Here is a 21,389-nt window from a genome sequence, read left to right on the forward strand (position 1 = left end):
AAGGAAGAGCACTTGCAACTCTGAGACAAATTCAGTCTGCCTCTAGCAGAAGCAATGCACAGATAAACTATAAAGCAGCATTCACCAGCGCTCCTCCATCAGTGCCCGAAGGCCTTCAGCTGTTGACCTCGCAACTTCCAATGAGTCAGCTTCAAATGAGACCTTAATCTAATTCATCAGCTGACYAAGTATGTGCTCCAAAACCATTACAAGTACAAAATCAAATGCATCCGCTCAAACAAACACAAAGTGCAGTGTCTACAGAAGTAAAGCGTCAAGTCATAGATGATCCTGCAACATGTTAGCACTGCTCTGATCATCAGACCCCAGGACAAAGTCTTCCCCGGTTCGTACTGCCTGGGAATTTCCAGCTAGGGTTCCCCAGATATGCAAAGTAGCTRTTTGGGGCTTTCATCCCGTTAGACTTCCATTTATCCTTAGAATTATTCCACATTTTTACCAGTACAAGAGCAAAATGATTCATGTCTCTAAACAAGGAGCCACTTCGCTATTAACACAAGTTGCTTCTTTCAGCTGCTCTGATAGACCCAGAAATCCTGAGGCAACTGCCTCCAAGGAAGAAATTCTGCCATCACATTGCTCACCACGTTCTCCAACAGTGTGAAAAAGAGGCAATTAAGGGGCTTACACACAAACTATTGTAAATGTTTCCAGACTGGCATTCAATAACTAAGGGATCTTATTTGATAGAGATAGGCAAAGCAGAAACACCACAGAACATTAGTTCTTTACTATGTTTTTTCAAAATGAACAGTATACCTGAAGTTTACTCACTTTAATTTAATCAGTGGCAGAGCCTGACTTATCTGGGGCAATTAAAATACAGTCTTTCCTTAAATAAGTGCTTTTGCATTGGGGAAACTCTCAGCTCTCTTAGAGCAGTGAACTTTTTTACTTTTCATCTGATTTTTCACAATTCTCCCCTTGCTTCTTCTGTTAATTAACAAGGCTATTTATGTTTGATTTTTTTTCTATTTGTTGCTACTCTTAGCATTAGGCAAACACTAAAATTACCAAGAACAAAAACAAAAGTCAGAAGTATGGCACAACAAGCACATGAAGCCTCACTCTATCCAGCACACTTCCTCCCAGCTTCTCCAGTTGAGCTCTTCCCCACAGAAAGAGGTAACAGATCTTGCACAAGGAGGGTACAGGGGCAGCAAATCCAAATTTGTTGAGAAAGGTAGTTMCCAGTTCAATCTAGAAAATCACTGACTACTTATTCTTGTCACAAAATAAATCTCATTTGAGTCTGTGCCTAATCTAGTCACTTCTCTAGGATGCTACATGTTGCATATTACCATGTATCCAAAAGTGTTCCTCTCCAGTGTACAAATCCTCATTTTGGGGAAATGAAGAAGTGCTTTCACAGATGGAGTATAAGGTACACAAGTTCTATATGTTTATAAGTAGGTCCAAGTCTAAATCTAAGTCATATCTGAAGTCCTTGAATGCATATCTGTGGTCAAGCACAAGCTTTAGGTAAGCTCAGGAGCATTGCAGAAGAAAGCTGGAATGATCTCTAATATGATCCTAGGAGCTTGCCTTGAGACAAGCTGCTCAAATTGCATTGCTCAACACTCTCTGTTCAGTGCCTTAACATTGGAGGCCCCTTTCCCGGCAGCAGGGTCAGCCCAGACGCTCCCACATGGCACCAGTGACAATTCGGCAGCCACCTTATCGGTACTTAGCTCCAGGGAGGTGAACACTTACAACATAAGAGTATGAAGTGTGGTAAGCTTTAGACCGATCTCTTGCTTATCTACTGAAAATTGTAATTTAAGCCTGAGAAGTGACAACCAATAGCCTTAACAAAATTAAATCACCTAACTCCAGTTTCCTTCAACAACAGTTAAATACTTAGATGCCTTTGCAATTTGGCTCAAGAAAGGAGTAGCAAARCAGAGGACTTCCTCAACCAAGTCAGCCAGCAGAATGCACATAGCTGTGTGAATTCTCTGGGCTACACTGAAATCACAACCAGAAATGCCCTACAAGGCTTTAGTCCCTTGCAAGAATCCCACACCTCCCACGAAACAAGCAAATAGAAGACAGCTCTGCAGGAAACGGAGGCTTCGAAGGGTCTTAGAAGGAGGGAGAACATCAGCCAGCAGCTGACCACAGCATATACACAGCATATATGTGGCCATGTAAGGGTGTGGGGATTTTTGTTTTTTTTGTTTTTTTGTTTTTTTTTTTTGGGGGGGGGGAGGAGGAAGAGAGGGAGGGAGGGAGGTTCATGCATACTTTTAAAGAACCAGATTCCTCATGGCTAGGAGAGGAACGTGTGTGCAAAGACCTTCATTATGGCTTTTTTGTTTGTTTGTTTGTTTTTCTGCAGTTATCTTTGTTCCTTAAACTGCCCTATGTGATCATCTGCTCTTTTTGCTTTCAATAAGCTCTCTAGTTAGTTCTTTGTGGTTCCTATAAGAATGTTATTACGTGCTAAATGCCAACATCTGATTTAACTCCTTATCTACTTGACCACAAGTAAATAAACAACCTGCTCTTCCATYCTGTCTTTTTTCTCTCCATTCTCCATTAAAGCTGAGAGCACTACCCCTCCCTGTACTGCAGCAGAACTATTCCTGTCTATTCCAGGCAAGCAACATTAATTATCATTTGTACTATACTAGCAATTGAAAACCCAAGGGAGATTCTGAACCACATTCTGCTGAGAGCCCTACAGAAAACAATTCTGCCCCAAAATCCAAGCCAGTACTTAACCTGGAGTTTCAGCAAATGTATTAATCAGATTAGAGTACAGGATATTAGAGCATCTGGTGGTTAGCTTTGCAGGGACATGACAGCCAGGGATGAGGGGGTGCTGGTGATTGACCCTTCCGAGCAAAATTAAATTGGCAGAGAGGTGAAGAGTCGAGCGATGCTCAGGGGTTGTACCACTCAGTGGAGAGAGCCAACAAAGCACCTGCCTGGTGTGCTCAACTGCATGAAGGATAAATCAGAAATGGGATGGTTATTGAAATTAGTAATCGGCCCAAATCACATTCTCTCCCACACTATGTACTTCAGACTCTGTACAGCACGACAGGGTTGGACTGAGGTCCAAATGGCGCTCTTGAACATCCCTCTGTTGGGCATCAGTGAATTCAGATATATTTAGAGCAGGTTCCCTTGAATGTAAAGGGCTGAAATAAAGTGGAAGGTCCATACACAGCTGGCCAAGCTGTCGTTTAGAATCAAGGTTTAACACTGTATCTTAGATTTATGTCTACTTATTCATGCTTTAAGATAAACTAGAGAACTTCTTAGCTGGGGGGTTTCATGCTGTGTTTGAAGCCATAGGAATAGTGGGTTGGACTACATCTCGGGAAGCCCTAAAGTCCATCTGAGGAAAGCCTGAGTTAATTAGAGACTGAAGGGTCTCCTGATCCCTTCCTGTAGCACATTATAATTTTATTTGCTGGTACTACTACTTTTAAGGTAGGTCCCAAGTATGTTTTACAAGCTAGGAAAGATATTATGGCCCAGAGTGTATGCTCCGGGAGTGCTTTAGGATGAGATAGCTGTTGTCTTGAGGGCCAGCAGTTACAAGAAAAGCATCTGAAGAGCCCACTGGCCTTCTGCAGTCCYTTTTACATTGAACCTTGGCCACAGACAGTCAAGTCATATGTGCAGTATCTGCCCAAATGGAACTGTCTAGGCAGAGTGTGCTAAACTCCTGGAAGTTCACATTTATACTGAAATTGGTGTTTMTGAGAAGATCCTCTCTCCTCACAGAAGATCTCTGAATTATTCCATCTACCTTTTTACCCAGGTTAATAGGTGGGATAGAGATCAGTAAGTTTCATTACTGGAAGAAAACAGCAATCCACAGAGTCCAAATCCCCCTGCTTTGATCCATTCATAACTCCTGGTTCCCAAGTGGGCATTAGATGAAAAATCTCCATGAGTACTTTGATTTTCACAATACTACAATCAACACTATTTTGAAGCAAAAGTAATCCTTCTGTCCCCAAAACGGAAGTCACTTGCATCAAGCACCACAGAAATTTGATGTTTAAAGGAGTAGAACACAGAGCTACTCACTAATAGGATCAAAATCAAATCCAGAATATTTTATATCCTGCAAATAAAAAGAAAATGAACAAAAATCACTCTAATAAATTGTCTATTGTGCTGAATGGAGAGCATTCTGACCCTCTGAGAATTTACCATCCTCGGACATACTTTTATAAACATTGCTGGAAAAATGATGCTTCCAGATTCTGTCTTAACTGAAAGACTGTGACCAGCACTTTATTCTGCAAGCATGATGACCTGCGTGAAGTGTTCTCAGAGCACTTGATATTATTGCATAGACAGCCCCAGGCATGGCAGAAGTTTTTGACTTTGCACAAATTGGCAGTGTAGCTGAGCTCAGAGCCTGGCTGCTTGGCGCAGAAGAGCCGACATACTCATTTCCAACTGGCCAGCATTTCCTAAAGGTGGGGTGTAGTCTCAAATGGGTCTGCAGTGTCTATCAAGATGGGAAGACTTAAGCCATTAAGCCAATATACAGCAGATCTATGCGGCGAAAAGCTGTCAATGGCCATTCTCAAAAGTTTTGGAAAGGATGACAGATGCTGCTATTACTTCCCCATTAAAACAGGACACTGAAAATAGCATAAGACTCTTTTCCCAAAGCCTGATGTAAAAGACCTGCTAGTTCTGTGCCTTTAACTCAAGATGAAGGGTGAAGTGGAAACGGGGACTCATGAAGGATATTTCACATCACCCCACCACGATGCTGGGTCCGAGGCCCAAGGAACACAGACAATAATGAGGTGGTGTTAAGACCCAAACATTTTAGAAATAAGCAAGGGAATATGATGACAGAAGGAAAAACTAGCAGCAAGGAGGGGAAAATATCTCCACCAGGTCCAAGGCAGGAACACATTGGAGATGCAGACTCCCACTTCAAGGAGAAGAGAGCCAGCACAAAGGCAGGGAGATGAGAACCATCCTACCATCTCGGCAACGCACTGCACGAGAACTGAAGGCTCAAGGGGCAGGCAAGGCAGCAGCAGGGAACCACTGCAGCGGGGCTTGCTCARGTAGCAGGAACTGAATAACACTGCTCAGACTGAGACCAAAATGCAGCCAGGCTCTAATGCAGACTATAAAAGTCTTGGTAGCATCAGTTATGGGCAAGGGGTGAGAGAATAGGCCTGACATYAGCCTTTTCCCTTGGGCCAAGAGCCCACCTCAATCTGCAATAAGCCTGAGCTGCTAAAGTTAAAGCATCCCTTCTGTGTTTTTGTGATGACAGAAATAGCATAAGAGGTTGTCCAGAGAAGGAGAATTCAAAGGATGGCAAAAATCAATGCAGTATCAACTTATACCTGAATATGTGGCAAGTATGCTCTTTTTTTTTTTCTCCAGGAAAAAGCAATGGTATGAAAGCCTTATTTTTTGTACCTTATTTTACATTCATTTATCACATTATAGTCTCATAAGACACTATCTTACTGTCACTGAGATTATCACTACAGCAGCAAGAATAATTAGGAAGGATTAAAAAAAAAAGCCTGTAGCAGCAAACACTCTGCAGTAAACCTGCCTCCCTCCTACCCTCACGTCCACACCACGCAGCAGCACAGCTCTGTGGCAGTCGTGCCTTACGTAGTGCCAGATAAACCCTTGCTTCCTGACAGAGTCAGGGCCGTGCAGAGATGACAACATAGGTCTCGCTGCTGCTCTCTAAGGCTGCTTCCCTTGCGTCCAACACGGCCACCCTGCGTCCAGCTGCAGAGCCAGTCCGTGTGCCTGCTCATCCCAGCACCTCCGCTGGGCTGCCCTAAAATCTGGAGGTCTCAGAACAGCAACCATGGCACATTCGAAAAATCAAGGGCACGGTACCCGTGCAACAAGTCTCATGCATGTCTCTTATTCCTCAATGTAAAGGCAGCTACCCTAAAGTGAAGCACATCCACCCACATCACACCGCAGAACAGAGATCTGCCTCTTGTTCCAAGCAGAGAAATCTCTTTTGCCTAGTGGGCAGTCAAAACTGAGTGGGACAGGCAGCTTAAGAGAGAGCTTCAGACCACTGAAGTAAAGAGCAAAGCTCCCATCAGTTTCGGAGGGGCAGGAATTACAAACGGAAGCCTCAGATGGAGGAAATCAGTGGTGGGAAAAGGGGGAAACACACGTACACAGAGAACTAGCCCTTTGGTTTTTGATACTTTAGGATTCAAAATCTGTAGCTTATCTTTCCAAAGACAAGAGCTAGAATGCCCCAAATGAGAAAGCAAGTGAGCTGTAGTTCTTTTAAGCACATAAATCCTGGAGTTGGGCTTTCAGAGGAAAGCCTCCAAATGCTCAAAACCAACCCTAAAAGCAGAATACTCGCAATAAAATCCTGGAAATTGGCAGTATTTACATTTTGCTAGGATACTGTTAGCCATGTATGATCGTGTTTTAAACACAGTCATTGCATGCAGTGATAATGTTAATTCAGTCAAGTTTAAATAGGAGCTAAATCCGTCCTTTTGTTTCTCCCCTTCTGCAGCCTTACTTACCCTTTCCAAAGAAATACAGAGCTGAGGMGAATGAAAAAGAGAAAATGCTGATGTTTTATGCCTTGATCTGAAGGCTTATGGCACCAATAAATCAATGAGTAAATATGCTAACAGGATTTCTTGATAAAAAATTCATTCTCTCCTCAGCTAGTGTGGACTCACTCAGCTGCTTTATTCATGAGAATGCCTCCCCGCCTGGCTGGCACTGCAGAACCTCTAATTCACTGTCAGRAAAATACTGGCTGGCCAAGGGACTCTACCTTTTTTTTATTATTATTAATACTATTGGTTGCTAATCTTGCCCCTTTTTTCTTTTAAACAGCTGTAGACTTGAATTATGAATGTAAACTACATCTAAGCAACTCCCACTGAAATCAGGTAACGCACATTCACGATGAGGAAGGTCAGACTTGTGGTGAGGTACCCTGGAGAAAAGCGTTATCACCTCAACTGTGCAGCTGGCTCCCTGTCAACCACACCAGGCACAAAAGCTGTCAGGAACCTGCACTTTAAGTAGGCGAGCAACTTCTGCAAGGCCACGTAGCAAGTGAGCGACACAGCTCTGGACGGAGCTCAGAAACCCCAACGTTGYAACCAGGGCCTCCCAAAGTGCAGCTCACGGGCTGTTTGCAACCCTGAAAACCTTTTATTGGGCTGACAGTCTTTAGGTGTGACCCCGGACCAAGGCATCGCATTGCTGATAAACACAGAGCTCAGCCCATGGTCCACCCAGCAGTGCCTTGGTGCTCGTTTCTGGCAAAGCCCTCGAAAGCAATGTCTAACAAATAGCAAACCTTCCCCATCTGTATTCAGTTTTATTATAAATCTAAAGGCCAAATTACTATTAAAACCAAAGAAATGAAGTTGTTTGATTTCAGGTTGGAAATTCTTGGAAAGCCAGAGTGCTTTGTATGTCACTCGTTCCTTGAAAAGACTCATGTGTAAGTAAAGGAAGTTACACTTAGAATAAATCCAATTCTATCTTCATGATTTTTATTAAACAGCAAAGCCAAGCAGCTCTGCAAGGTTGCCAAGGCATGAGATATCTGCTACCTCTCAAAGAACAAAAGTTGGGCACAAATAGACTCCTAAAGTCAAAAGAAGGGAGGAAAATACACACTTGTGTATTCCAAAGATAACCACATATTTACAGCTCTGTTCAATTTGGTTGCTCAAGGATGCATGCAATATTTACATGAGGATAAAGATACATGCAGACCGAAATAGGGATTTTGTTGGTCTAGTGAGTAGATGTAGAATAAACTTTTCCTCCCACTCAGCAGCCCCTGTGGCCTATAGCCCTAAGTCAGCAAGACAGAGTCAGTCACATGGACGGATTCCCAGAACACTTAACAAAGAATTCAATATCCTGTCATTTTCTGACTTTGAACATGGGAAATTGTGGACCAATGCCCAAAATCATTGTACAAATTGACAGCCCTAAGAGTAATGCATACGCTTTATTATCATCTTAAACGCAGCTCTAGATTCTTCCTGAAAGAATAAAGCCCATATACTTTCAAGCACTGTCTCCAAATGTTGCAGGAAAATGCCTCAAAGAAATGCTCAACAGCAGAAAGCTGTTTAAAGGAATTACATTCTTGATTATCCTGCATAAAATTTTAACAGTGGGGTGTAATATGTGTGGATTCCTCTGCAGAGTAGCTGGASAGTACAGAGTATGGTTCTATTTAGACTAGGCCACTTTCTTATTTCATTGAAGGAGATTACCTATAGGTTCTCCTTTAGTCAATCATATCGAGTAAATACCCTTGCAGATACATCTGCAGCTCACAGAACTAGTGGGAGTTGAAAGCTCAGTCAGGCAAACTTCAGAGCATGGCAACCCTGCACAAAGACCAAAAGTCCCTTGTGAATGCAGCCCTACTCCTCTGGATAGAAGCCCAGAGCTACTACTACCTTCCTGTTGCAGAGAAAGAAGCAGTCAGTTAAGGTCTTCTGTGCTCCACYTAAACATGCTTCATAAGGTTTTATGCAGAGATTTTAAACTGGAAAGGATTATCTGCTAAAGAAAAAAMTATTATTTTCTTAACTACAAGACTTGTCAAATTGTTCCATATTTGAACAAAACTCYCTGAAATTCCAGATTTTAAGCATGAAAACGTTTACTACGGTACAAATTCATTAAGTCAGCAGAAATCTATGAATCTGGGCCAAAGCTCCTGTTCTTCATATTTCTTGAGTAGTAGACCAGCAAACACTATTAAGGGAAAGATTTGGCTATGGACCAGGCTAATAAGCAACCTCACCCTAAAATAAACAGATATACCCAGCCCCCTTGCTGCACTGATGGTTGGACGACTTGACTRGTATTAGAATACAACCAGATTCAAATGTTTCAATTATAGTTGACCTGTCAGGAAACACCTGGTCAAATAAACTGGAAAACCCTGCTCTCTTCTCTTGGTTTCCTCCCATGCCATATGAAGTAGCTGTGCAAGCGCTGGTCTCTGCTGGAAGGTTTTACCATCAGGACTCAAGGGGCTTCAGTCTTTGTCCAGAGTTATTCCCTCCCCTGCAAGGAGCAAACYTCTGACCAATTAGCTTGATCAGCATTGCTGCAGCTCTGCACAGAGCTCTGCACAGCACARTTGCTCCAAATTTTCCTGCTTTTCTTTTCAGAAAAAAAATGAGCACATACATTTAGTCTGGCTACATTAACACCTGGTGCTTCCAGCACCACAAGTAATTCAAGTTCACAAAAATAAGCACTGCCAATATAGGCAGTGGTATAAACATCTGTCTTAAGGTGAAGGAGAAATGAACATTGTATAGATAGCTGTAATACACGCCCACTGCTGACTGCTCGTCCTGAGCTCTTACATTGCTATAAATCTGTATAGATGAGCTCTTTCACTTTTTCAGGGCTTTTCAGTCTGGACATTAAACAAGGTGACTTTAATGTACCATCTCTCTTCTTTCTTGAGTAGTTACACTGCCTTCCACATAGCTACCAGGCCATTTTCCTCCCACAAGGGAGTAGTAGAATGCTTGCTGGATTCTGGCACAAGAAACTCCAGMAAGAGCAAAAAAATGATGCCGATGAAACCATCTGGATTGAAAATTTCCTGCTTGAAAGTCTCTATAGCATTGGGAATTTCATCCGATGGAGGAAGAAGCAGGGGAGGATGCTAGAATCTCCCCAGTCCTGACACTGAGATCGTTCCTGAGGGCTGACCAAAAGGAGCAGGTTTGCACCCTTCTCCCAAGGGGTAGCTTCAGCATCTTGTCGTAGATCCCTTGTGAGAGATGCGAACAGACTGACCACAGGAAAACTCAGCTCCAGCAGACCATTCCCTTTATACCACTGACACAACATACGCAAGGTGGGTGACTCCAGAAAACAGCCCCATGCCACCATTAGTGGCAAACTGCCTATGCTCAGCATCACCTGAGCTGTTAGTACTCACACACCGCGCGTCCTGCCAGACCCGCTCCCCACTGCTAAGGGGCCCAGGCACAGCACGACGCAGATAAACCAGTACTGCATCCGTTACGGCAGTCCAGTCCTTGCYTCATCTCTTGTACCCCAGGGCACACGGTCTAGATTAAAGAGGAAAGACAAATGCTTCTTTAGCCCACACACAGCCAGCCTCTTCTGTAGGAGAATCTAGGCATAGGTATTTTGGGTTGCTGTAGGAACTACAAGAACAAATCAAATCCCTGCTTTGGGCTTTTTAGAAGTGTTCTGTTATTYTCTTCCACTCCAACCACAGATGTAAGAGCCACAGCACTAACAGGCTGGCATACTCTTGAAAGCATGCAGCTGCCTYTATTTCCTTGTGTAGGAAACCAATTGTTGGGCATAAGAGAGCTGCTCGTACCCTGGATGCCATAATGTTGTCAAGCAGCAAGTGAATTTCTTCAGCTGGAGTTTTCATTTCTTAGCAAGCACTGATGATCAAGCTGTTGTTTGGGGAGATTTTCATTTCTTTTCAGAGAGCAATTGCTCTGTTAAAGGGACTCTTAAAGTTTACATGCTATATGTCATTCCCCTACAGTGTATTTTGAATGTCTCCTATTAAAGCCTTGGGGGTGACTGCTCCACTGTCATTTTGGCTATAACCTCACTGAGACACTAAATAGTATGCTGAAGATTCAGTCAGGCACTTAAACCCTTGCCCAACTTAAAGCACTTGCTCAAGTGTTTTTCTGAATAGGGGTAATCTGCTGAATCAGGGCTGAAATGTCCCGGTCCTTTTAGCCTTGGAGAGAATTTCCATCTGGGCATTGGGTCAGACAGTCTGTGTTTCCAGATAGATGGAGATCTGGGTATTGTCAGAGACATGCATCACACATCTTAGAATCTATATATTTCAAAGCTATTTCAGCCTTAGGCAAACTCCACATTTTCTATTACAGTATCTTCAGATTTACACAAAACCTTCCAGATGAGGAAGCATGCAAAGCATGCCATGCAGTAATACTATGCTTCTAAAAGATCTGGGAGTTTAGCCCTTTGGCAAACAGACTCTATAGCTCTCCAAAATTTGGGAGGAGGGGAAGGAAAACATGAATAAATGCATTTCAGCCTAAGCAGAATTTACAGTACTAGAAGACTGTTGTACAAAGAGTTCATCACTCCATCCTGAATCCATAAATTGTACAGATTTCTCCATTTACCACGTGATTTTCTTTCACAGGGGCCAATAGAGCAATTTAGATTAGCAGGTAAATGTTGTGATGCTAGTTCAGTGATCTCCAAGGAATTTTTTACTGCTTAACTGTAGTCATCTAGATCAGAGCATCATTTGATCTCAGCTGAACTGCAAGTCTGTTGACGGACACACCACTACACTATATACATCTGACTAGGTTTTATTAATGAAAAATAGATTAGTTATATAAGGTATTCTAAAAGCGTGCATTTATCTTGGGTTCAAAATACTAAAGATACCAGCTCAGTGAACTGAATCCACATACCCTTCCTCAGGAAAACTCCCCCTCCTTAAGGTCAAAAAAAAAAAAAAAAAAAAAAAAAAAAAAGCTTCACCTGCAGTGGAACTGAAGACCTCCAAAATCAGCACAATGTTGCTCCCCATGCCAGGAAACAAAGTCCTTTCTGCTACTGTTTGTACTGTATTTTGTTAATCTCTTGTATTCCAATTATCTGAATATCTAATTATCCAGAAAGAACAACATCAACCTCCCCCCAATCCACTGTCTACAGACTTCAACATTGTATTCAATACTAGGACTAGGATGTCATTAGATAGTGAATGGGATCATTAAAGCAGGCAGAGGCTTACTTGAGATGCAGACCCATTTGTATTTATATTAGACCCCCATTAGCCACACAATAGCTCAGCTTAATGAAGTGATTAGAGAGATCCTATTCCTCCTTCCTCCGCAGCCTGGTGTTAAGCCTCTCTCTGGGGAAATGGGAAATGAGAAACTCATCCCTTCTGCTCAAGAGCAAGATGCTCAGGACAGTTTGGGCATGGAGTTCTGAGGATGATTTTAAGACGGGAAGCAATTTTGTTATTTTTACATTGCTGCTAGGTTTCTGTTTGACAGCATGATACAAGTAGTAGGTGTTTGTGTTTATACATGAATTTCTGAAACCTCGGAAAGGTGCTGAAGACTAGAAAACCATCATAAGTGGTATTAATAATCTAAATGAATGAACAGTGACTTAAAAATTCATTTTTTATATGAAAGTTTCTGCCACACATACAAAACACATTGTAACAACAGGCCAGGGGCTAAAACCAGCAGGAAACATGGGTGAAATCCACACTTGTATAACCCACCAGAAGGTCGGTGAATCAACCATACCCCATCTGGACCTCAAAAGAGCTGTAAGTGAGATGTGGGTGATACAGAGGCCATGAGCAGGCACTCTGTCGGGACGAGTTTCACACGCTGCAAGGCTGCAGCCAGAACTTCCAGCACAGTTTTGTGCTTGAGTTAACTTCAGCTAATCTGTTCTGTGCTTCTTTTGCACAGGCTTGGTCATTTCTAAATACGTCCCTGACTTCTGCAGACTCTCAGCAACAGTTCTCCATTGCTGCCCAATTTTCCTGCAAGCAACTTGTCAAACCAAAACCCAAGAAATCAACATTACCACCACAGCAGTAGTGAGAGGCTGAGAACCATCATCTTTGTGTGCATATGTAAGAGGGCTGATTCTCATTAGCCGATTAAAGTCATCCTAACTGCAGATGCAATTTGACACTAACAACGCTGGGGGATTTTCCCTTCTTTATGACACTGCAGGCAAAAAGAGAGAATAATCACACCTTAGCACAGCACAGCTCAGACCCTCCTCCGTGATGCTCCCATCTCTRCTGTGGGGGCCTGACACCAGTGCACATTGCGCACGCACTACCAGCTTCTTAATGTTGTATCTACGCACAGTCTTTTCTCTTGGCACTCTCTGGGGGTCAAGAGCAACTTCACAGTACAGTAAGGTTAGTGCTGGTGAACACAAGGTCCCAAGGGCSATCTGTCCCCCAGACAGCCCTGTGGGGAGTTTTCCACTAGATATGCATTCCCTCCACTTGCATTCCAGCTTTTAGGCAGATGTTGTGGGCTCTTGGATTTGAGATATTCTAAAAAGTTAACAAAGTGGAATAGATTCCTTGCTACTGAAAAGGCTGTGGTGGCACTTTTCTTCACACTCCTCTAAGTACCTTTTTTTTCCCTTCCTTTCTTTATCTGTTTGCTCCTCAGCTCCCACAGCGTGCTGCACTACTGAGTCTCTACCAAGAATATGGTCCATCTCTTTTAAAGACCCAGGTAATTCCTGAGGCCCTGGAAACACGTTATGTTCCAAGAGCGCATTTCAGCTCAAGCAATACAATATCAGAAAGCCTAGATGAAGGCAGCACACCCTTGTTTACATCGAGCACAGCAGTCACGCTGCTGTCACGCAGCTGCTAACACCAAGAGCTGCCTTTGTTCCTCAAAACTGTTTTGCAGGTACTGCTCTCTGCACCCCACATTCAAACAGAGTAAATCTTACTCATTGTACACAACAGAGAATGCAGCTTAACAGAAAGAAATCACACCAGAAATGTGTGTGATTCAGGGTGGGAAAATAAAATCTTTCCTTGCCTTCCTTCTTCCTGTTGGCAATAATGAAAAGCAGCACTTAAGCCAATTTTTTCCTTTTTTCCTGGCTCTCCATGCTTTTGCTGGCTAAACAGTTTTATTCTTCAATATGTTAAATCAGAACAAGGAGAGCTGGTACACACACACACACACACACACACACACACAAAGAGCAAGCATAGGAGACTAAACACAGCATAAATCCCCTCAGCCAGTGACATCGCAGGCTGCCAGCCCAGGACACAAGTATGATTACAAGCAAAGCTTCATTTATTCACATTCATATCAGTATCTAACTATTATGGATTTGTGCTTTAGCGGACTCTGGCTTCAAACCACTTCTAACGGACAACAGACAGCAGTTCAGTAGGTGTATTACAAGAAAAGAACAATTYCAAAGCCATCTTCTCAAGAGTCCTGTGGGCTTTCCTGCTGCTACACCGAAGTAGGTGCAACAATCACACATAAGGAAACRCAAGTACATAACCACATAGGAAACYACAATCATGAGCAAAGGCTAGGAAAAAGTCACCTTTAAGCCTTAACTGGCAGTTTAAGAGGTATCTGAAAGCATGGTGGCTCCCATTCCCCAAAGGAATCTCACAGGCAGGTAGCAAGCAAAAAAGGATCTTAATGCCACATATCTGAGCTGAGGGGATGCTGCTTTACATGATTTATTTCCTTTCTTTCTGTWGCACATTCATCTGTATCCTCCTTCCCTCTTCTTGGAGGGCTTTCCCCAGACAGCCAATGTTAGTCACATCCAAGCTYTTCGCAAGGAACATCCCATCAGCCACTTTGATTCCTCAACTTACAGTTCTGCTTAATAATACACCAAGTGTTAAATGATTTGGCTTTCATATATAATCACCCCCCCCCAAGATCTGGGAATGCATATGTGAGCTCTCCAAACAATTGACTTAAACAGATTCTCTTGTGCCCCTACAAGTCCCAGTAGATAATACCTCTGGGTTAGCTGGAAATAGAACAAATATATCTTGACCTTTTTCCATATCTTTATAGGAATCAAGAAATTCAAAAGACACAAAAGGGAATGAAAAATACCAAGTTAATCAAAAGCTACTGTAAATTCAATAGGGTAGAATTATAGTTGGGATCCAGTTCAAGGTAAACATATTTTATTTGAACTGCTCATTCCTACCTATGAGCATATTAGGTTAGGCCTAGTCCACAGTCTTGAAACACCCACTAGACACTTAATATTTGACAGCAGAAAATAGAAGAAACATGAAAATCTCTTTCCATTATGATCAAAAGAGAGTAAGCATACACTTTGACATTTCTTCTTTCCTGCAAGGAGTCCCTATTTTGCAAAGCAAATTCCACCAGGTAGCTTGGAGCTCCTGTGGAGAAAAGATAACACATAAAACCCAGCTCTTTGAAAGTCAACATCAAGACTTGTATGGACTTCAGCTGAGCCAGCTTTGTCCCATTATTTTCTATAGATGAACTAGGACCACAAGATCCTAGTTACGAGGTTTGCATATTCTCCCAGCCCTCCTAATTTATCAGTTTATCATTGGAGAAGTCAGTATTTTGCAAGGTAGGCTACTTATTGCAAAACCTTGTCTCCAATGCTGTTTTTCTCTAAATCTGTAGAAAACCCATATCTGGACCACACGTGAAGTCATTTCAGTCCTTTGGAAATGACAAAATAATCTTCACAAAGAAGATCTCACTGGAACCTTTGGATAGACCTGAACCAAACTATCAAACTCAGCTTCCCTTTCTCTCTTCTCTGAGTATTAGTTTACACCAAACTCTGCTTGCCTGATGCCACCACAGACCTATTTTTCAGCTAGACCTAACATTCTTAAAGTTGCTTTCAGGACAAAAATCAGCTCTCTCCCTTAAGCTAATGATGAATTAGTAAAGGACACCTGACACTGTGACTGACCTCAACCATCACCACCGCAAAGAAAAAGATTAATTCTTCTTAGTACCCCACAGCAAAGCCCAGCAGCAATGGTTGTAGTAGAAAAAGAGGAGAAACAAAGAGCTATTGATCCAGGACAATCAATCATCTCATCTGCCAGAAGGAAATGAATGGCCCATTAAGGAAGTAGTCCATAACCTCAGCTTCCCCATAATGGGTCTCGGTCCTAGACTGCCTGGCATCAAAGTGATTTCAGCCCTAAGAATGGACCCCATGTGCGGGCTGTCCCTTTTAACAGCAGGAAGGGAGAGAGCTTGCACAAGCAAGGAAACCAGCCTACTCGACCCAGACAAATCCAAACTGTGGCAGTGGTCACACAAAGGCAGGATTCAAAGAAGGGCATCGCTAAGCCTGACGAATAGCAACCTTAACTGGTTTTTAGTTAGCTGATGGCAAAAAAAAAAAAAAAGAAACCAGCTTTTTTTTAACCACAGTTTACATAGACAGCATCTTGCATCTTATGGTCCCTCAGCCTTTTGCAAATCTTAATTAAGCAAACACTGAAAGTAGGTCCATAGCTCAGCTCCAGTGAGGAACCTGCATGTCTGGAAAGCAGGTTTCCTGAGTAGATCCAAGGCTGAGGCATGCAGAAAAACTACCTCCATCTCCGCATGATTTTCATGTAGCCAAAGCCATTCTCCTCATCAGTGGAAAACCCTAAATGGTAACTGAAAGCTCTCTGAACAACTAAGAACCTCTAACTTCTCACCCTTTCTCTGAACCTAAATATGCTAACATACTTTCCATCCTCCACAAACCGAGGAGAGTGACCCTGGCGAATACTCTTTTACTCCATTTCAAGTTCTGGATGCAACAGGCTACATTCTCCAGCTCCTTCCTGCATCAATCCAATATAGGTCCAGTACGTCCCACCTGATCCAGGTAGTACTGGATTGACCCAGAGCAGTTGCTTAATTGACCCATGCTGGAAGACTGATGGTTACATTGCTGTTACCTCTGCAACACAGTGACAGCTGCATCAACACACGCCTCGCTGAGTTTTTAATCGTTTGGGCTTTGGCTTCATTTTTAAATTTCATGAACTCAGACTGGGCACAGAGAAAACCAAGACGAAAGCCAAACAGGCAGAAAACAACAGATGACTGAAGCTGYGATAAAGTTAGGGACTGCAGAATGCATCTTCTTTACTCTTCTCCACCCACATGCTTTCTCAGTTGCTAACCTGCWAAAAGCAGAGCAAGCTCTTTAACACGCAGAGTGGCACGGGGAGCTGGGAGACGGTGTGCAGGGGCTGGGCTGAGGGTGGGACAGCAGAGCCGGCTGCCAGCTGCGTAGCACTAGTTACTTGAACAGTCTGACAATCAATTCTGTAGCACCGCATAGAAAAACCATATCTGAGAGCGACAATGATGCTGAACTTAAAATGCATTAAGTACCRTGCTGAGAGAGACAGCGTGGGAGAGCAGGCTTGTATAGATTTAATCTGAATTCAAAAGAGTTAAAACCCAAGAAAAACAGTCCCAAACTTTTAAAGGAACCCGTCTGTGCTCTCCTAACAGTGCAGTCTCACACCCCAAGGCACAAAGTGTTCTCAGACCATGAGGCCTAAGTCTCCCAGACCATGTGATGCTCCTCAGAATGACTACTTCTGGCTCACCATCTTTCTCTTGTGGTCTTGTCCCTAGACAAGAGGGGAAACGGCTTCACTAGCAAAGCCTAATAGTCACTGAATACTTCCAAAGGTGCTTGCTCACAGATCATAGAGGGCTGCAACACACTTCCAAAGAGGGTATTGGCAGACAGCTCCAGGGGAAATATCCCCAAGCTGGCTTTCAGTTTCCAGCCTGAAATTTTGCAGTTCCTCCATCCTACAAGGAGGCCATCCTCRTATCCATCAGAGACATGAAACCCARTAGCCTTTAAAATYTAACCAGGGGGTCAGGTGAGGCCTGCCATTGGTACAGCAAATACTCACTGCACCCCATCCAGGCATGTTTCCAGTTAGATTAATGAATAGCTAAAATGATGCTACAGTAATTTTCAAAGCAACCCAAAAAAATCAATACCCCAAGAGTCAGCAGTGTTTTATGCATGTGGTACAAAAGGCAGTTTGGGAGAATATGATCTAATACACTACGTATTGATTAATCAATTCCAACCAGGATGCTAACAGGTGTTTCTTACAATGGATGGCCATAGAAGGAAGGAGCAGGATTGCTGAATGAGAATGGGGGGAAACTAGTTGTGTGATGCATGTTCAAGGAGAGGTGAGGAAGCGCAATGGGGAGCAGAGCCCTTCCAGAGATCTGCCTAAGCRGAGAGAGACCAGTGAGAAACAGACAAGCTGAGCAATGAACGGAGAACGTAGTAACTCAGTTACATTGACTTCAAATGCAGCAAATAAGCACCTTACAGTTTACTGTGGCTGATATTAATAAAACTTCCTTGCTGCTAAAGAAACCCTCAGAGAAAGGTCTCTAAAAGAGCCCAGTGTGGATCTAGAGTCCGTAGTGAAACATACTGAACACTTTWTAGTCCTATTAGCCATTGAAACGATCTGGAAGCATTATTAATGCCTGCCTTAGTTATTACGTCCACAGTGGTTCTTCTGCCTAAGACAGTGCAGCGTAAATCAGATTGCAGCTGTCACAGCTGTCAGACTGTGCTTCCTTCCATGGTCAGTGGAAAGAAAGAGTCACAATATCCYGAGTAGGTGGTCTCGATACAGCCCCGTTTTTCCTTCATGAACGTGCTCCACTGCACAGGAAGCAACACAGCCCTCCCAAGCCTCGGAACGCCTGCGGCACTTTTAGCCATCGTAAGTGACATAATTCGTGGCCTTTTGCTCTGCTCAGGACAACTCACAACAGGGAGCTTGGCACAACACTATCCCAAGCCCGTGGCCCGGGTGCTGCAGGACATACCGCAGTACCTCCTTGGCTGCAGTGCAGTCATGCATTCCTAATCATCGTCATTCCTAACATGAGCTGGAACACGTTCTCATCTGCACACCCTGTACTTGAGTCCTTCACTACTATAAAAAAAGGAAATACAAAAATGTCTGGAGCATCCTCCAGACCTGAACTGTACCACTTTATACACACTGTGGAGCAGACAAAGATCTAAGCRAAGTATGAACCTGTGAAGAACAGGTCTACAGCACATACATGGGCCTCTTATGACTCCCAAAGAGCAGGTGTCCACAGGTTGCAAGAAAATCTGATACAAATGCTAGGAACTAGCTGCAGAGCTCTATTCGCAGACTGTTTATTTAAATCATCCAGAAAGAAGGCAAGGTTTAGATACTTGYCTCTCAAGACAAGATTCTTCAAACAGGCAGGTATAAAATGCAAACACAAAGTGTGTTACTGTCTGAAAGATGATGTAGTCTTTCTGTTGCTATCAGTTGGGTGGGGGTGCCCTACTCTTTGGGGGATTGAAATGAAAAGATTGATTAAAAGGTTTTGAGCTTGAGTGGCTGTAAAAGTGATGGTCTGAGTTGGCAGGAGGCACAGCCAGCAAAGACCCTTATGAGGAATTCAGCACGGTGTAGCTCCTCTACTGGCGGTGGAGTCAGGCTAGATATGAAGGTGACTGACAAGWCTTTGTGAAATCGTATTGGAATTGCCAACACAAGTAGTGAATTTCAGTGCAGAAATCTAGTTGACATTGTTCACTGATGCAGATTACAATACATATCACAAAGGCTAGACYCTGTCCATAAAGAAAACCTCTACATACGCACTATCATTGGTTTTGCCACCCCTTTTTTATACAATTTGCTAAGTTTTCTATGGGACATCCTGCAAGCATGCTCCCATTCACACATTCATCCTATAGGAGAGCATACCAGCACTTTGGAGTGATACACGCCAATCTCTTGTCATGACAACACCATGTTGACACAAGACATCGTATTGCAGGTAAATGAGCCTGAGTCTCAAACCATAGCCTCAAAGGCCCTTGCAGGACCTGCAGAACAACCCTAAAGAAAATGGGAACAATCTTCCTAAAAAAGCAAGGTCAGGTGCTACTTAGTAGAAAAAAACACCAAGAAATTGACATTATTCCAGTGCCACCATTCCCAAACTAACAATTCATGCACCACCCCAGAAGTGCCACAGCCCCATCAGTGGACTCACATTGTAGAGGATGTCGGTCCATCCCTCCATGGTGATGCACTGGAAGACTGTGAGCACAGCAAACAGGATATTGTCAAAGTTGGTGATACCATAGTTGGGTCCTTGCCAATATTCCCTGCAGGTGGTCCCACTCTCACATTGCCTGGCAGGAGGCTCCTCTCCACAAGGAAAATCTCCCACCTCTTCACCTGCAGAGGAGAACAGCAGGGAGAAAAAGGTACTGACCAATTGTTTAAGCAGGCTTGTGCCACTGTACACTCCTCATACCACCASCAGCATCTGATTTGCACTGCAGGTTTCTTTATGCCATTTTGGACAGGTAAAAGAACATTATGCCTATGTAATCATTTATACACCATTGTGGTGTAAAAGGRGGCTTAAGGACAGGGTGGAGCAGAGCCCTCCCTGAAGAGCCCACAGTTTACCATCAGCCACGGTATTTGGCTACTTCAAAAATGATCAACACCACAATAAAACAGTGCAGTAAAATAAAAGTGAGGCCTTAAGAATGCTGCATACATAAAAAGATACCGTGACCCAATGATACACCCTCATGTAGCATAGCTTAATGCTAAATATTCAAGCTATAATATTAAAGCAAAAGAGTCCACTGCTGGCATAAGCAAGAGCTGCTTGTGGATAGCCCCAAAATTCTCCATGTCCAGATTTTAGGCCACAGATGCATGAGGAGCCTCTGGCTTCAKCACAAGGTAGAACTCTTGCAGCAGGCAGCTGAGGATACTGAAAGCTTCAGCCCAGAAAAGGAAGTACTGTACTGCRTAGGTCCATGTAGCACGGGAAACATCCCGCAGCCTGTCCTGGGGTAAAGACGACCACAACAAAAAACACCCAACAGCACCCAACAGCAACTGCCCTGCTCGTTCTGCACAGCTGCTGCCGAGGGGAGTAGGACTTCTCTGCAACGCTGTAACAAGTTTTGTCCAGACCCAGGGAAGGCAAACAAGAAGGGATCTGTTGAGGTCAAGGACCACATGGGACAGGACAGAAGRGTGGCCAGAATCTTTCAAGGCCAGATCAGAGGTAGTTACTCAGATCTGTGACTGACCTCAGTTTGGTCAGTTCACAGCAGTGTCAAAGTCTGCCAGTTTTACTGCCTCAGCACAGAAAATATGACCTCTCTTCAGATTAAGAACCAAAAGCTCTCCTTCCTCCGTTCCAAGAGAAGGACACATCGGAGCCATATTCTTCCTCTTTTTTGTTGCTCGTTGCAACCCTTCAGAGACATTATGAGCACCAACAGAGAGCAGTTTGAAAAATAAAGGGCTGGATTTTCAAAGCAAATAAATAACTAGGCAATATTCTTGTTTGCACAGAGATGCAATCCTGGAAATATTAAAGGGATTTAAAAGTGACATGACGTTATGGTAACTGAGCGCCAAACTCCACAAAAATCAAATTCACCAGGAAGACGACAAAATCAGTGCTAACGATAATTAGGAATAATCATTACACAGAGAAAAGCCTGCACGAGGACAGCAGRACTTGTCAATGTGGCTCCAGGTATGTCATCAGTGTGCGTGTGTGCGTGTATATCTTTGACCTTTCCCTGTTGACTCAACACTTCAGTGCACGGCATCTCGCTCAGACTCCCAAATGGGCAACCACAGGCTTAGTGAGGCAAGCCTGCAGAAAGAAAATACCAGATATGGCTCTTGAGGATTATATGTGAGGGTACCTTAAAAAAAA

General features: G+C 43.3%; 1 protein-coding gene across 4 annotated transcripts in view; it reads right to left on the reverse strand.

The window, feature by feature from the left end:
* Positions 1-21,389, reverse strand: part of CACNA1B (calcium voltage-gated channel subunit alpha1 B) — a 306,930-nt gene that overhangs the window by 169,860 nt on the left and 115,681 nt on the right. For all 4 annotated transcript variants that reach the window (XM_085320126.1, XM_085320125.1, XM_085320123.1 and 1 more), the window contains exon 6: positions 19,683-19,870. In XM_085320126.1, coding sequence (XP_085176252.1) covers positions 19,683-19,870 — 188 coding nt within the window. The remainder of the gene's footprint in view (positions 1-19,682; positions 19,871-21,389) is intronic.

The sequence above is a fragment of the Rhea americana genome, unplaced genomic scaffold (assembly GCF_003343005.1).
Source record: "Rhea americana isolate MKP2758 unplaced genomic scaffold, rheAme1 scaffold_61, whole genome shotgun sequence".
NCBI lineage: Eukaryota > Metazoa > Chordata > Aves > Rheiformes > Rheidae > Rhea > Rhea americana.